Raw genomic sequence first — 16234 nt, forward strand, 5'->3', positions numbered from 1 at the left:
TTGCTTCAGCATTCACAACCCAGGCTTCACACCCATATAAGAGTGTTGGTACCACTATACTCTCATACATTCCCTTCTTTGTCTCCATGGACAATTTTTTTTTTTTTGTCTCCACAGACCCCTCAATGCACCACTCTTTTTTTTTTTTTTTTTTCATCAGTCCTATGGTTAACCTCATCCTTCATGAACCCATCTGCTGACAAATCTACTCCCAGATATCTGAACGCATTCGCTTCTTCCATACTCCCTCTCTCCAATGTGATATCCAATTTTTCTTTGCCTAACTTGTTGGATACCCTCATCACATTACTCTTATCTATGTTCACTTTCAACTTTCTTTACACACCCTCCCAAACTCGTCCACTGACCTTTGCAACTTCTTTGTAGACTCTCCCAAAAGTACAGTATCATCAGTAAAAAGTAACTGTGTCAACTCCCATTTTGTATTTGATTCCCCATAATTTAATCCTGCCCCCTTTTTTTTTTTATCCTGCAGGGAAAAAAGAGAGAAGATCCACGCCATCAGGTGTAACATCCGCGATGCCATCTTGGTGAGTATTTTTGTTTTGGGTCCCTGTGTTCTCTATTTTATCAGTCCATGTTTGTCTGCTAGTTTATTATTCAGAAGTGTCATTTTGTCATCAAGTGAAACTGTTTTCCAGCCATAATAATGGTTGGTTTGTGATAGTAGCAGTAGACAGTGGGAACCTCTCTTATTTCTGCCTTTTCTCTGTTTCTCAGCATTTAATTTTTTTTTTTTTTTTTTGCATAATTGCCAATTTGAATTTGCATTGATTACCATAAGTTCATGGTCCTATGTGGAAATACCTATTTGTAGTAAAATAAAGTAACCATAGATGACATCTATGCTTGTGTCTCGTGTCTCACCAAGAGCATGTGCTTGCCTACCTGTATGACAGGGGGGAAGCATCAAGACTTGGCTCCTTTTTCTGCTTCTTGAGCTTCCATATCTGCTTTTGAAACTGGTATGGGGAATACTATACCTACATATCAGTATTCAGTTCATTGCATTTTTCTCCTACCCTGACACTTCTGCTTTTGTTCCCTTGTTTCTGGTGTATTTGCATTGCAGTTTGTCCATATCTACCCTGTCAGTTTCTCATAGTACATGTATTTTGTATGTCTTAACCCTTTGACTGTCGGTGTCATGTATATACGTCTTACAAGCCAGTGTTTTTGATGTACGTATTAATACTCCAAAGTTCTAGCAGCTTCAAATCAAGCGGGAGAAAGCTGGTAGGCCCACATGTTAGAGAATGGGTCTGTGTGGTGAGTGTGCGCAGTATAAAAAAATCCTGCAGCATGCAGTTCATAATGAGAAAAACTCCAACCGTGTTTTTGGATTAAAATGTTGACTTTGAGTTGTATTTTTTATAGTATTTATGGTTGTATTCTCATTGTCTTGGTTTTATTTGATAGAATGGAAGACATGATACAGAAATAGAGATGATTTTGATTGGTTTCACGAAGAAAAGGACCTTGAAATTGAGCTCAAAGTGGCCGAAATGTTTGATTTTTGCCAATGTTCAAGAGTAAGCAAATGATGTCACCGTCCAATAAATGTTCAATTAACCATTCTAATATGCAGTCATGAATGGGGTGACATTATTTATACAATTATTACAATAATGTGGTAGTCTGCATAACAATAAATTTACTTTTTGTGTTAATAAAAATTCAAAATAAAAAGCAAAAGTAATATAAGAGGGGCCTGGAGACATGACTAATGAACAAAGAAACTGTTATTTTAGTGCCAGGAATATCTGCATTGTTTATTCTGGACCCTATTTTGAAATTGGCATCTTTTCTAATTTGTGTGAAATTGGCCAAGTTGCCAATTTCTGACCATTTTATTGGGTAGTTGAAATTGGTACATGGGCAGTTTCTTGTACTCAGTTGATAGAACAAAGGGAGTTCTAAAGAAATAGCTGAGTTTGGTCGACTGGAACAATGGAATTGGCCAAAATTAGGGCTCAAAGTGGGCGAAATCGTCGATGCATATATATATCATTGAGACCGCTAACTTCATGATAGCGTAATTCCATAAGTTTTTCATCAAACTTCGCACTTTTGGTGTCATTACCATCAGGAAAAGATTCTCTATCATTTCATAAGAATTTTTTTTTTTTTAATATTTTGCACTTCAGGATTTGGGGTCTCGATAGTCAAAGGGTTAATACAGTAATGTCTTCCCTAGTCATCCTCTCTTTCAGAGTACACGGATTAAATTTCTTTTGTCATTCATCATAGTTTACTCCCATTAACTCTGCAGCTAGTCTGGTTGCAAAAGTTAGGATTATTGATGATTCTGAATGCATTTCACAGATTCACTAACCTCTCATAGATTTCTGGTCATATTTGTGATATGATATATGGTGATGTGCACCTTTGACTATCTGTTTAGTATGATCGTCACTTAAACTTTCTTTTTTAGTTATACTTTACTGGCCAACAGATGGGACCTCCCCTCCCCTCCCCTCGTTACCCTCGCCTGTCTTTCAGGTACTAGTTGGTTCACCGAAATTCTTAGCCCCAGACTCCCTTGTTTTGTTTTTTGGGTAATCCAGAAAGATAGTGTACCCATTTCTATCTTTTGCTGCATCTCCAGAACACCTCTTACAGGACTCAAGCAGGTTCCTCAGATAGGATTTCCTGTCTCTGAATCAAGGGTTGATCTCTCTTACCAGTGTTGCATTGTGGTTACTGGCAGGAGTTTCTGGTGCTTTTCATCCCCCTACTGCTCTCCTGCTCCCTTGTTCCATTCCCTTTCCCTTGTTCCATTCCCTTTCCCTTGTTCCATTCCCTTTCCCTTGTTCCATTCCCTTTCCCTTGTTCCATTCCCTTTCCCTTGTTCCATTCCCTTCTCCCTTGTTCCATTCCCTTCTTGTTCCATTCCCTTCTTTGTTCCATTCCCTTCTCCCTTGTTCCATTCCCTTCTCCCTTGTTCCATTCCCTCTCCCTTGTTCCATCCCCTCTCCCTTGTTCCATCCCCTCTCCCTTGTTCCACCCCCTCTCCCGTGTTCCATCCCCTCTCCCGTGTTCCATCCCCTCTCCCATGTTCCATCCCCTCTCCCGTGTTCCATCCCCTCTCCCTTGTTCCATCCCCTCTCCCTTGTTCCATCCCCTCTCCCTTGTTCCATCCCCTCTCCCTTGTTCCATCCCCTCTCCCTTGTTCCATCCCCTCTCCCTTGTTCCATCCCCTCTCCCTTGTTCCATCCCCTCGCCCTTGTTCCATCCCCTCGCCCTTGTTCCATCCCCTCTCCCTTGTTCCATCCCCTCTCCCTTGTTCCATCCCCTCTCCCTTGTTCCAGTCCCTCTCCCTTGTTCCAGTCCCTCTCCCTTGTTCCAGTCCCTCTCCATTGTTCCATCCCCTCTCCCTTGTTCCATCCCCTCTCCCTTGTTCCATCCCCTCTCCCTTGTTCCATCCCCTCTCCCTTGTTCCAGTCCCTCTCCCTTGTTCCAGTCCCTCTCCCTTGTTCCAGTCCCCCTCTGTTCCATTCCCTCTCCCTTGTTCCATCCCCTCTCCCTTGTTCCATCCCCTCTCCCTTGTTCCATCCCCTCTCCCTTGTTCCATCCCCTCTCCCTTGTTCCATCCCCTCTCCCTTGTTCCATCCCCTCTCCCTTGTTCCATCCCCTCTCCCTTGTTCCAGTCCCTCTCCCTTGTTCCAGTCCCTCTCCCTTGTTCCATCCCCTCTCCCTTGTTCCATCCCCTCTCCCTTGTTCCATCCCCTCTCCCTTGTTCCAGTCCCTCTCCCTTGTTCCAGTCCCCCTCTGTTCCATTCCCTCTCCCTTGTTCCATCCCCTCCATGTGCCATCCCCTATCCCTTGTTCAGTCCTCCCCTCCCCCATGTACCCTGCCCTTGTTCCATCCCCTCTCCCTTGTTCCAGTCCCTCTCCCTTGTTCCAGTCCCCCTCTGTTCCATTCCCTCTCCCTTGTTCCATCCCCTCTCCCTTGTTCCATCCCCTCTCCCTTGTTCCATCCCCTCTTCCTTGTTCCATCCCCTCTCCCTTGTTCCATCCCCTCTCCCTTGTTCCATCCCCTCTCCCTTGTTCCAGTCCCTCTCCCTTGTTCCAGTCCCTCTCCCTTGTTCCAGTCCCTCTCCCTTGTTCCAGTCCCTCTCCCTTGTTCCATCCCCTCTCCCTTGTTCCATCCCCTCTCCCTTGTTCCATCCCCTCTCCCTTGTTCCATCCCCTCTCCCTTGTTCCAGTCCCTCTCCCTTGTTCCAGTCCCCCTCTGTTCCATTCCCTCTCCCTTGTTCCATCCCCTCCATGTGCCATCCCCTATCCCTTGTTCAGTCCTCCCCTCCCCCATGTACCCTGCCCTTGTTCCATCCCCTCTCCCTTGTTCAGTCCTCCCCTCCCCTTTGTTCCACCCCCTTTCTCTTCTTCCCTCCTCATTCTTTCTTCTGTTCATGAGACACTCGTCTATCTTCCTCTCTACATCTCTCTCTGTGCCTCCTTGTCTTCTTTTACCCCTATGTTTCCCAAGTAATTTAAGGTACTTGCTCCATATAGAGTTGCTGCCTACACCAACACTTCATTCTGAGGACATGCTCACTGTGTGTGTTGTGGTGGTTATCTGAGTATGTGTGAGGGGGGTTTGTTTACAAGGGTCCATGCTTACTTCAGGCCCTTCTTCTCAACTACTAACGACTAGTGGTATGTGCGAGGAGGTTGTTCATGTGTATTCGTCTAGCTGTGTTTATATGGGTTGAGTCTTTCTTTTAGCCATACTTCTAAACTACTGAAGACTGTGAATGTGACTAAACTACTGAAGACCATGTGATAGGTGGATCATTGTGATTACTCATTGATATGTAATTCCTTAATTGTGATTGAAGGATTGAGTTTATGATCCTGACCCTGATTCTTAGGCTATGTTAACAATCATTACTGGTTTCTTGGACCTTAACATATCTTCTGTTGAAACGGTTTTTTTACCTAGTTATGTTCAGCCCCATCAACCTTTCCATACAATGCATTCTTTTCAGTTCTGGTATTAGCTACAACAGTTGCAAACCTTAAAATCTTTTCAAATTTATACTCGTGCTTAATCAGGTAGTGCCTCTGCTTTGATGCTGCATATTTTATGATGGACCTAATATATGTTGGGCACGAAATCCTGAAAGTCTGCACAAAAGTCTACAAGTAGCGATAATGTGGCTGGAATACTTTGCAAAAACCCCACGCTTGTGAAAATAAAGTTGACATTTTGGCTTGGCCTGAACCCTTAAGTTACAGTAGTACAGGATGGGTCAAAAAATTATTGTAACCTTCTTTTAATAAGTTTTTTTTTTTTTTGGTGGTTACACTTTAGAAGTTTGTGAAATGCTGGTCTCAAGTTTGATGGTTTTGAACATGCCCCTCCTGCAACATGTTTGGTGTGAATGTTAGCTCTGGATTTTTTTCTTTTACTGGTATTTACAACTTCAAACCTCCTTGGCTCTACCCTGGCTCTAATCCTCTCTCTCTCTTAGTCCAATCCATTTGTCCTTGCATTTTTTAAAAGTAACTCCAGCAGCCGTTTGTTGGACCATATGCAGTCTGCCTGTCCCTAGAACCTTTTTCTCTCTTCTCCTATTTTTATCCCTCATTAATTTTGTTATCATTAGAGAGACAGAAGTCAGTTGGTTCTGGTAGGCCAGTTGTGCTGTATATGCTGTACATTACAGTATGAGTAGTCTCATCATGTTGTGCTTATTTTGTGGGTGTTTTCTAATTCTTGACTGATTATTCTGATTCCTTTTTTGTTTCAGGTAGCTCCCCACATTTTTCTGTAAAAACTTACTTCCCCGAATCTTCTGCTGAACTCTTCACTAGTCTTTTTTTGTGTTCCATCAGTGCTCCTCTATACTTTCATCCTTTCCTTATCTAGTTTTGGAGTAACTTTGGTTTCTTTTATTACCTCCAACATTTCTTGTGTTGCTGTATCATGCAGCCTCCATTGTTAATCTTTTCAAAAATGATCATATCTTCTTCATCCCTTTTTCTGTAGTTCATCTTATTTCCTTTTCCAGATCCACTTCTAATAGGCATTTAAAACACAGTATGGCATGATTGCTGTTTTTAAGTTTACAGTACTGTAGCTGGCATCTGTGCACCATATATTTGTTTAGGATTAAAATCAGTTAATTCTTGCTATCTCTTCTCCCACCTCATTCTTGTTTATTTCTCATGAAGACTCAAGACTTTCTTAATTAAAGTCTCAATTCTCATAATTTTGCTATGGTTAAAATCTTTTAAAATTAATAATTTAGCTTTGATTCTTCTTGCTCTCTCTACTTAATTTCAAGTTAAATTATTGCCTATATTATTTATTGTACTTTATCAGGGACCTTCTGTTTTGAGTAGGGTAATAGTGGGTTATATACTACTGCCACTTGTCTTTGTACCTTGGCAATTTCTATGCTCACTATATTGTCTTTGAACTGTTTGGATGCCAGCTTTCCCAGTTCTACAAATCTCCAGTGGTTTGTGATCATCAGTGCTACTTCAGATCCTTTTTCTTTCCTTTGTTTTCTATTTTTTATTATATGCTATCCCTTTGGAATGTATTGCGTTTGTTATTTCTGCAAGTTTTGTCTTATACAATTGCCCTGCCTGCATTTTCCTCTTTATAAACCCTACTCATTTTGGTGACTCCACCTGCATTTGATTCCTATTTCTCATTCTGATTATTCAATCTGTCACTGTGAGCTAGACATTCTTTTCCTCGTATTTTGCTTTGGTGGACAATGTGCCCTACCTCTCAACTAATTACAAGTGATCGTGTGGGAGGGAGGTTATACAGTACTCGTGGATTACTTTGTTAAAAGTGGGGGGATAGTGTTTGGTTGTAGTTGTCTCTGGAACTAATGTACTGATTATTTTGAAAAATAAAATTCTAATATTATGGCATTGAGATATCCACTGAGTTTCCCAAGTTTCAGAAAAATCACATGAAAAGTAACAGAGAAAAAAAAGTTTTAATAATCTACCAAATGCACATTCTTTAATGTGATGATGTGTAAAGAATAGGTAACTACACTTAGGATTTTGTGAGTTTTATTATCGATATATAATAAATAACCAATCTGTAGTTATTAAGAAATAGCACTGTGCTTGTGGCAACCTGTGTTTAATGTTTAATTTGCCATACCATGTATTTTGTGAGTAATGACCTATCTTCAATGCTACCATCTAACCATTAATTGAATGATGTGTGTGTGTGTGTTCACTTTGAAGCATTCAGAGTGTAATATATATAATGGGTCACCATGATGAACCCATTGTTGTCACTCATAGTTTGGTGGATTCGTGGGTTCAAGAAGTTTTAATTTAACCTCGGCATGGTCAGGGATACTGCTGAAGCCAAGTGTTAGTTGGGGGTTATGTTTACAAACATTATCTAGTTGTAGTGTATGTAGGTAAGCACCTTCGGTTTGACCCACAGGTGTTCTCCCAAGGTTTGGAGGGGTAGCGTTGTAGCCCTGACGGGGTGACTTGTCCAGGGAATAATTGACCAGTCACAACATGCATATTGCAGTTAAATCTGACATCTTCCTTCCCCTCCCCCTCCTCTTTCCCTCCTTCCCTTGCCACCACTGGGTCATCCTGTTGGTGAGAAACCAAAGGTGGCAGTAACAGGCATAAATTAAAAAAAAAAAAAAAAAAAAAAAAATCTAACCTTGAGCTCAGTCATAATACACTCAAACTGAATTTCAACAGAAGTTAAGTCATATTACCCTCAGGCATTCAGTACTAAGTAAAAATAAAAACAGTTAATATTTACTTTAGGTAAAAGTACACTATCAGGAAGTCATCAGAAACCCTTTCTGCACAGTATTAAAATAGTTAAAAAAGAAACAAAAAATATCTGCTATTTGCAAATGGTTAGAAACTCAGAAATAATTTAGGTAAAGTTAAAAGCTATCAAAGCATCTCCGTGCCTCTAAGCTGAGATATGATCATGAGGGACGTAAGTCAGATCTCAAGCATGTTTTTCTCAATGTATGAAAAAAAAAAAAAGATTTGAGAGAGGACAGGACACTGATAACAGAATTAGGACAATACTGATAATGAGAAAGCAGCAGATAGTTAACTAAATATGTATGTATTTATATCAATCTTTATTACGGATGAATTAAGTTATATGAGGCTGTATTCTTTAAGGCACTTGAACTCTAGACAGGAGAAATGTCGTTCGCTAACGGCACTATTTAAAGCCCTTAAACTCAGATATGAAAAGATTCGGATAAATTTCCTTGCTGCTGTCTGTTCAAAGAAGCTCTTAATTATTGTATGGTATAGGAGATAACTGAACACTGTACAGTAATCTTCCAAAATAGTTCAAGACTTTTCAGTATCTTAACTTCATATATAAAGGAAATTTACCAACAGTTTCTGTCTTGAAGGAGAAAAGATTGGAAAACTCCAAACATGTACAGGATATAAAATTCAATCACCCTTTTTATATAGAATAAAAATAACTAGTGTAAAATCTAGAGAAATATGTCTGGCTTATTATTTAGAGGACACATTCAGGCAAATTCATCAAAGATCAGTTAAGTGATAGATTAAGAGAGCTTTTGAAATGTCACACTCATGGGCAGAGATATAAGAGTTGAAAAATGTAAACTCATCTATAGCTCTGAATCAATAAAATATCTCACAACACTTAGTACCCTCAAAAACTGGAATGTACTCACAGGAACAGAGTAGAAGGTAAATTGACAATACAGTACTATATTTACATGGAGAATATACTTGGTCAGGCCCCTAATCTACATCCTGCCATAATGAAGTACCAGAGTGAGAAATATAGAAAGAAGTATAGAGTAAAAGTAAGGGGGGGGGAGCATAAGCACAATTAATGGACATCATCTTCGAGATCTTTTTAACCTGGTATCAGATGCAGTAAGAAATGTTGCCTCAACAAAGATAAAAGTCTACAAGAGGAAACTGAGCATGTTAATGGCAGAAGCAGCAGATCATCCAGGTTGTTACATACATCTGTCAAGATTTGCAGGCCAGAGGCAGCAACATTCTAGTTGTGATGGCTGTCAACAGTGAAGTTTGGTCTTAGGCAGGACTACTGCACAGTTGAACTCTTTCTTGAAAAAGAAAACTGCGCCACCATCAGCCTCATCAGCTTGTTATTGATGTCTGTGTATGCTGGCAGGCCACAGCTTGATTGACCAGAAAAGCACCAGACAAGCCTGACCCTGGGCTGGGCTGTAGGAGTAGGGAAACCATGGAAACCCATCGAAGGAATAATAGGACCAACCTGGTTGACCTACTAGTCAACAAGGAAATCTGGCCTCATCACGGTGGTGTGTGATGTTTTCCATTATTGTTTCCTTTTGTTTTCCCTCATTCTTTGTCCTCGGTGATTTCAACTCGCCCCAGGAAAGGTTATGGATGTAGAAGAGTCCACGAAACTGGTCACAGGTATGCGACAGTTCTGCCCCAGTCAGTTTCCTTCTTAATTAATGTCTTCTATAATCAACAGTTTTGTCTTGTCTTTATTATGTTTGCTCGCTGTGCTCTCTCCAGGATTTGTATTGCATCTCATAACGCTGTATGGCTGATACAGGTTTAGTGCTCTCTTGTGAGGTTAATAGTATAACTTCTGTTATATTTTCTGGCACTCTACCTTTTACCTGCTGTAGGATTGTAAATCGCTGCTCTTAGTAATTTTATCTCTATTGTTGTTGATATTATTGAACAAATCCTAAACTACTGAGGTTGGTCATTGTAAAACTTCATATAACTGTAATTGGTAATTTTTATCCCCTCTATCTCCCTCCCTCGCTTCCCTCCATCTTCTGTTTCCTCCCTCCATCCCCTCTCTCCTACTCTGTCCCTCCCTCCATCCCCTCTTCCCTCCTCTGTCCCTCCCTCCATCCCCTCTCCCCTACTCTGTCCCTCCCTCCATCCCCTCTCCCCTACTCTGTCCCTCCCCTCCATTCCCTCTCCCCTACTCTGTCCCTCCCTCCATCCCCTCTCCCCTACTCTGTCCCTCCCTCCATCCCCTCTCCCCTACTCTGTCCCTCCCTCCATCCCCTCTCCCCTACTGTCCCTCCCTCCATCCCCTTTTCCTTCCTCTGTCCCTCCCTCCATCCCCTTTCCCCTCCTCTGTCCCTCCCTCTATCCTTCCCTCCATCCCCTCTCCCCTACTCTGTCCCTCCCTCCATCCCCTCTCCCCTACTCTGTCCCTCCCTCCATCCCCTCTTCCTTCCTCTGTCCCTCCCTCCATCCCCTCTCCCCTCCTCTGTCCCTCCCTCCATCCCCTCTCCCCTCCTCTGTCCCTCCCTCTATCCTTCCCTCTTCCATCCCTTCCGTCTCCCCTCCATCCCTTTCCTCCCCTCCCTCCAACCCCTGTCCCCATCCATCCCATTACCTTTTCTATCTATTCCCTCCCGTCTGCTTCTCCTCTCACCTCTTCTCTCCCTCTTTATTTACACAATGGTTTTACAGAGTTAGGTTGAGTTCCTACCTTTATTTACAAACTAAGGGCTATAATCTACCTTACCTCAAATGAACGCATTTTTATTATTATGAGACGTACAAATAGGGAATAGGATGAAGTTGGGGTTGTGGGTGGGCCATCGATTTCATTTGGTCATCTGACTTTACTTCATCCATGTCATTATGCTGTACGAATATGTTCCAGACTTGAATCAACTAGGAATACATGATCTCAGATGAAATGATGTTCTTGAGAAGGTTATAGTCAGAGTGTAGTTGCTGTTTGCTGCTCGTCTTGTGTAGAAACTGTCTTCTCGTTGTCCACAAAGTGGAATCAAGTGTTGTAAGTTGACAATGTTGGCCTTGTACATAACAGTAAAGCCACCCTTTCTTTCCCGGTGTTGAAGGCTCTGCTGAAATGACAAATTTGTTCAGGCTGGGTCCAAACGATAGATGAATCGTCTTGCTTTGTTCTCTACTCTATCAAGAATTCATATGTGAGATGGGGGGGGGGGCAGGCAATTCAAGAAAGTGGAACATACTCGAGGTGTGGGCACACTTTTGCCTCGTACAGTCTTGCACCCTCTACTTTCGAGCAGATCCGAGATACTTATAAGTGCTTTTAGTCTCCTAGCCGCCTTGTTTGCAAGATTTACTACGTGGTTCTTCACAATCAGTTTAGAATAAAATTTCACCCCAAGGATATCACCTCATCCCCGGGTTTTAACACGCCCATTCATTCCTACCAGTGCTTCGACATTACCATCATTTGTGTTTTCTCAGCAGCAGATGTAGCCTGCCATCATTTTTCCCAAGTTGATATAACCATAAGCTGGTGAGTGATATAACAGAGTGGCTGGCATTTCCTCTGTTGGATAAGTACAGTTGTTTGCATATGCATGAGACTCTGGGATGAGTTGAAGGTCATTGAATTAGGCATTCCATAACGGTGGACCTGAGATGGGTTCGACGGGGGTCCGTGGGGAGTCGGTCTTTTCCATCAGTAGAAGAAAAAAAATTAGCTCCTGCTGACTTCTCAGGTGATGTCACGAGTCTTTTGTTTTTGCAGTGTTAAACAAATTTAGAAGACCTATAGCATTACCAGGTAAGATGGTTTTAACGAATTCACTCTCCCACCATTTTTGTCGGATGGGTTTAATGGGTTTGTTCATTGAGTGATAGGTGGAAGGCGATGACTAAGGGCTCTGAACTGTGGTTTATTGGGTAATTCGTCCAGGATGCCTGCCCTTGTGTCCGCTCTCGTCTGGTACTACGTAGCGTCTGACTTAGTGGGGCGCTCTCCTGAGTTGTTTGAATACTGGTCAAGTCTGTGACTCGTAACACATCCAAGCTTTGGGAACGGTTAACGGTTATGGAGTGGGTATACATAACGGGTATGCATGGCGGGTATACATATATGACAGACTAAATACACTTCCCTGTGGAGCACTGGCACCAATTGAGCGTCTTGTTGACTGTCCTATTGAGAACTACTTAGAGATCTACCTTCAAGGTAATCACTAAGGAGGCATAGTGCAGAGCCAGCGACTTCTAGTGCATGCAGATTTGCCAAGAGTCCCTGGTACCATACTCTGTCGAAAGTGCCAGCAATCTCTCTCTCCCCTTTCCCTCCTTGTCTCTTGTCCCTCCTCCCCTCATTTGCTATGGGACTAACATTTATTTTGGCGTCATTGATGCGAGCTTCGTCTCCACTCTAGGTATTAAATCTGGTTCTAATGATTATTTAATTCTCAGCTCTTGTAATTCAGAGTTTATGTAACATACTTTTATTCTTTTTTTATTTTTGCTTCATTATGTTTCTGCATGGTTTGTGGGAGGATGAGAGTATTGGATCATTGCAGGAGGGGAAGGATTCTTGGGACCTTTTCAGTCAGTGTTTGTTTATTATCATAAAGAAAGCTAATTAAACCCCCCATCCACTTCTTTTGTGTTGTGTATTGGGCGTATGAGACTTGCAAAGAATACACGATAGTAGAGGAACTGTTAGTATATGGTATGGTAACGACCTAACGTAGTAACTGAAGTGTGATAAATCTTTAGAGTTCACGTATTGTCCATTCTGGAAGATTTGGTCCCAAACCTGCACACCGAAATTACTACAAATGAACACGGGGCTTGTCAGACGGTGCAACATAACCTGTGAAAAGCAGTGGAACAGTGAGTACACTAAAAAAAAAATATTCAATATGGACCACGACTTTAACACACTTCCTACGTGCAAGAGGGGAATTACCAAGAGATCCCTGGCTATCTTCAAAGGGAACTAGATAGTTTCCTGAAATCAGTTCCTGATTAGCCTGTCTGTGGTGCATACCCTGGGCTGCGGGTGGCGGGCAACAGTAGCCTGATCGATCAGGCCAGAAGCCAGGAAGCCTGGTCTGGGACCGGTTCGCGGGGGCAGTGACCTACGGAAGCGACTGCAGATAATCTCTATATATTTATGTATAATATCTAAAGGTATTTTTTATCCACAGCGTGCATAAAATATGAGAAAACTTGTATATGGTAGCATAAAATTCTCAAAGAATAGATAAGTCGAGGGAGAGTCTCGCCAAGTTGTTTATGAGGGAGGGTTGAGACAGTGCTCCTGTCCCCGCCTCCTAATCTACTTTGATTGGTATCACTGATTCCTGGCCTTTTGGGTCTTATTATATTTACTGAAACTTTTACGTGTGCCTCCGCCACTGCCTCATCCATTTTATTCCACTTTTTAACCACCCTGAGACTAAAATACTTTCTTGCATCATGTGGGTCACATATGTCTTCTCCGCCTGTGTCCCCTTGATCCTGGTCCTCTCAATTTAAAAAGTTTGACTCTGCCCCATCAGTTCTTACAATTTTGTACGTCTTAATCTTGTCTCCCTTTGTCCTCTCCGCCAAGGTTAGTTTTTTCGTCCTGTCCTCATAGTGAATGCCTTTTAGCTGTAGTACTAGCTTGGTTGCTAATCCTTCAACTTTACAAGCTTCTGTATTATAGTTTTATGTAGATTTATTGACTATATGGCGTAACATTCATGAGACAATACCTCCCCCCCCCCTTCCCGTGCTGCTCTACATTAACCACACGTTATTGTTTTCGTTAGTGTCGGGTAATTCTTTCTTCTCTGCTAAACTTATGTAATTAAAAAAACTACTTTGTCAGCACTATATTTCTAGTGTACAAAATCTTAATAACACCTTTCTTCCTCTAGATATCAAGCTTGCATTGCGCAGTAATCTAATTTACAGTATACTTCTGTCACTGATGCTTCCGGTGTTTATTCTACCTCCTACTCTCAGATATTTCTGTGAAACGGGCCCCTCTCTCTTCGGTAGCTTACAAAAGAAGTGTTTTTCTTTCTGACACTAACATGTTAGTCATCATACAGACTGGTCCTCTACTAAAACTACCTAGCCTTCATAAACACCGTCTTGCTGACTCAGCCTTGTACACAGTAATGTTAACATGTATCTTCGTCCTGGTGTTGTCTCTGGAGATGCTTGCTCTTCTCAGTACATTGTTAGATCTGTAATCTTCAGAACACTCGTGACTTTAACTGACCTTGCCTTCTGCACCTTGAATATTTACCTATTTTCTGCTTTCCTTTCATATTTCAAGTTTTCTGACTTTGCGTGATTCTTTTTATCTAGAATGGGCCATCAGGCCTACTGCAGTCCTCATTTCTGTGTTCCTTCGTGAGCCCCTCGAGGACATGGGGCAGATGCGTTATTACTTGTTTCTCCATCCAGTTGATTTGTAATTTATCCCCGCTACTACTACCTGGAGGTTATTCCGGGGATCAACGCCTCCGCGGCCCGGTCCACGACCAGGCCTCCTGGTAGATCAGGGCCTGATCAACCAGGCTGTTACTGCTGGCCACACGCAGTCCAACGTGCGAACCACAGCCCGGCTGATCCGGCACTGACTTTAGGTATCTGTCCAGCTCTCTTGAAGGCAGCCAGGGGTTTGTTGGTAATTCCCCTTATGCTTGGTGGGAGGCTGTTGAACAGTCTTGGGCCCCGGACACTTATGGTGTTTTCTCTTAGTGTACTAATGGCGCCCCTACTTTTAATTGGGGGTATTTTACATCGCCTGCTCAGTCTTTTACTTTTGCAGGGAGTGATTTCTGTGTGCAGATTCGGGACCATTCCTTCCAGGATTTTCCAAGTGTAGATTATGATGTATCTCTCTCTCCTGCGTTCCAACGAGTACAAGTCAAGTGCTTCCCAGTAGTTAAGGTGCTTGACAGAACTTATACGTACAGTAAAGGTTCTCTTGTACACTCTCTAGATCTGCAATTTCACCTGCTTTGAACGGAGATGTTAATGTACAGCAGTATTCCAGCCTAGAGAGAACAAGTGATTTGAAAAGGATCATCATTGGCTTGGCATCCCTCGTTTTGAACGTTCTCATTATCCATCCTATCATTTTCTTTGCACTTGTGATCGTGGCACTGTTTTGATTCTTGAAAGTGAGATCCTCAGATATTACTACTCCCAGGTGCCTTACATTATTTTTCCGCTCTATTGTATGGCCAGAGTCTGTAGTATACTCTGTTCTAGTTATTATCCCATCCAGTTTTCCATAACGGAGTAGATGGAATTTGAACATCATATTGTTTTCCGTTGCCCACTGGAAAATTTTGTTTATATCTTCTTGGAGGTTAATTGTGTCCTCAATAGATGACAGCCTCATGCAGATCCTAATATTTCTCCCACTAATGTTTTCTACTGTTTCTCACTAACATTTTCTACTATTTCTCCCACTAATGTTTACTATTTCTGCCACTAATGTTTACATCAGCAACAACAACAGCAAAAGAAGCAATAACAGCAGCAGCAACAAAAACAACAGCAAGAGTAGCAGAAGCAGCACAACTGTAGCAACGACAGCAGCAGTAACAACTTTAGCAACAACAGCGGCAAAACAGCATCAGCATAGGTTAAAATAAAGCAGTGTGACTGACTGTAGCATGGATAAAATCTTTCAGCGCAGGTGTCAACATTATTTGTCTTCTGTAATTCTTGATAGTTGATAATTGAGGGTAATCTGTAATTGAAAAATTGGCTGGCAGCACGCTTGAGTGTACAAGGATAGTTGTAAGCTTGTGTTGGTGGCAGGGAGGGAGAGTGCGTGGGTGTGGTGGTGATGGAGGTAGTTGTGATGGAGAATGATTGGGTGTGGTGGTGATGGAGGTAGGGGTGAGGGAGAATGATTGGGTGTGGTGGTGATGGAGGTAGGGGTGAGGGAGAGAGAGAGAGGGGGGGAGGTGACTGGTGAGGGAGGGGGGACTGCTTGCCGGGGCGGCGCGCATCTCGCTCTATAAATAGACACTGTCTGCCCCCCTTCCCTCCCCTATTCCCCACTTTCTCACCCTTCCTCCCACCCACCCCCACCCGTCTGCCATCCCCCCTTTCCCAACCGTCCTCTTTGGTCTCTCTCTTTCCCCCTCACACGCTCTCCCTCGTTCTCCCCCTCTCTCCTCGGTCTTTCCCCTCGCTCTCCCTTGCTCTCTCTTACTCTTTCTCTTATGCTCTCTGTTTCTTGATGTGGACAGCATCCGCCTCCGTTTTCTCTTCTCCCCCTTCCTCTCCCACACTGCCTTATCTCCCACCTCCCTCCCTCTCTATCTCTACAATCCTTCCTTTTCCCCCAAGTTTTACCCTCCACTCCTTTTCCCCTCTCCATTCACCCCTCTTCCCCTCTCCCTCTACCCCTTCCCTTTCGTTCCACCCTTCTCCCCACTTCGTTCACCCCTTCTGT

The 16234-nt window shown here is 42.7% G+C and overlaps 1 protein-coding gene across 2 annotated transcripts in view; it reads left to right on the forward strand.

Annotated features, from left to right (window-relative positions):
• Positions 1-496: 496 nt before the first annotated feature.
• Galphas (G protein alpha s subunit) overlaps positions 497-16234 on the forward strand; it is a gene marked incomplete at its 5' end in the record, with an annotated part of 133673 nt that continues 117935 nt past the window's right edge. For both annotated transcript variants that reach the window (XM_070096490.1, XM_070096491.1), the window contains 1 exon segment: positions 497-551. In XM_070096490.1, coding sequence (XP_069952591.1) covers positions 497-551 — 55 coding nt within the window.

The sequence above is a fragment of the Cherax quadricarinatus genome, chromosome 53 (genome assembly GCF_038502225.1).
Source record: "Cherax quadricarinatus isolate ZL_2023a chromosome 53, ASM3850222v1, whole genome shotgun sequence".
NCBI classification, from domain to species: domain Eukaryota; kingdom Metazoa; phylum Arthropoda; class Malacostraca; order Decapoda; family Parastacidae; genus Cherax; species Cherax quadricarinatus.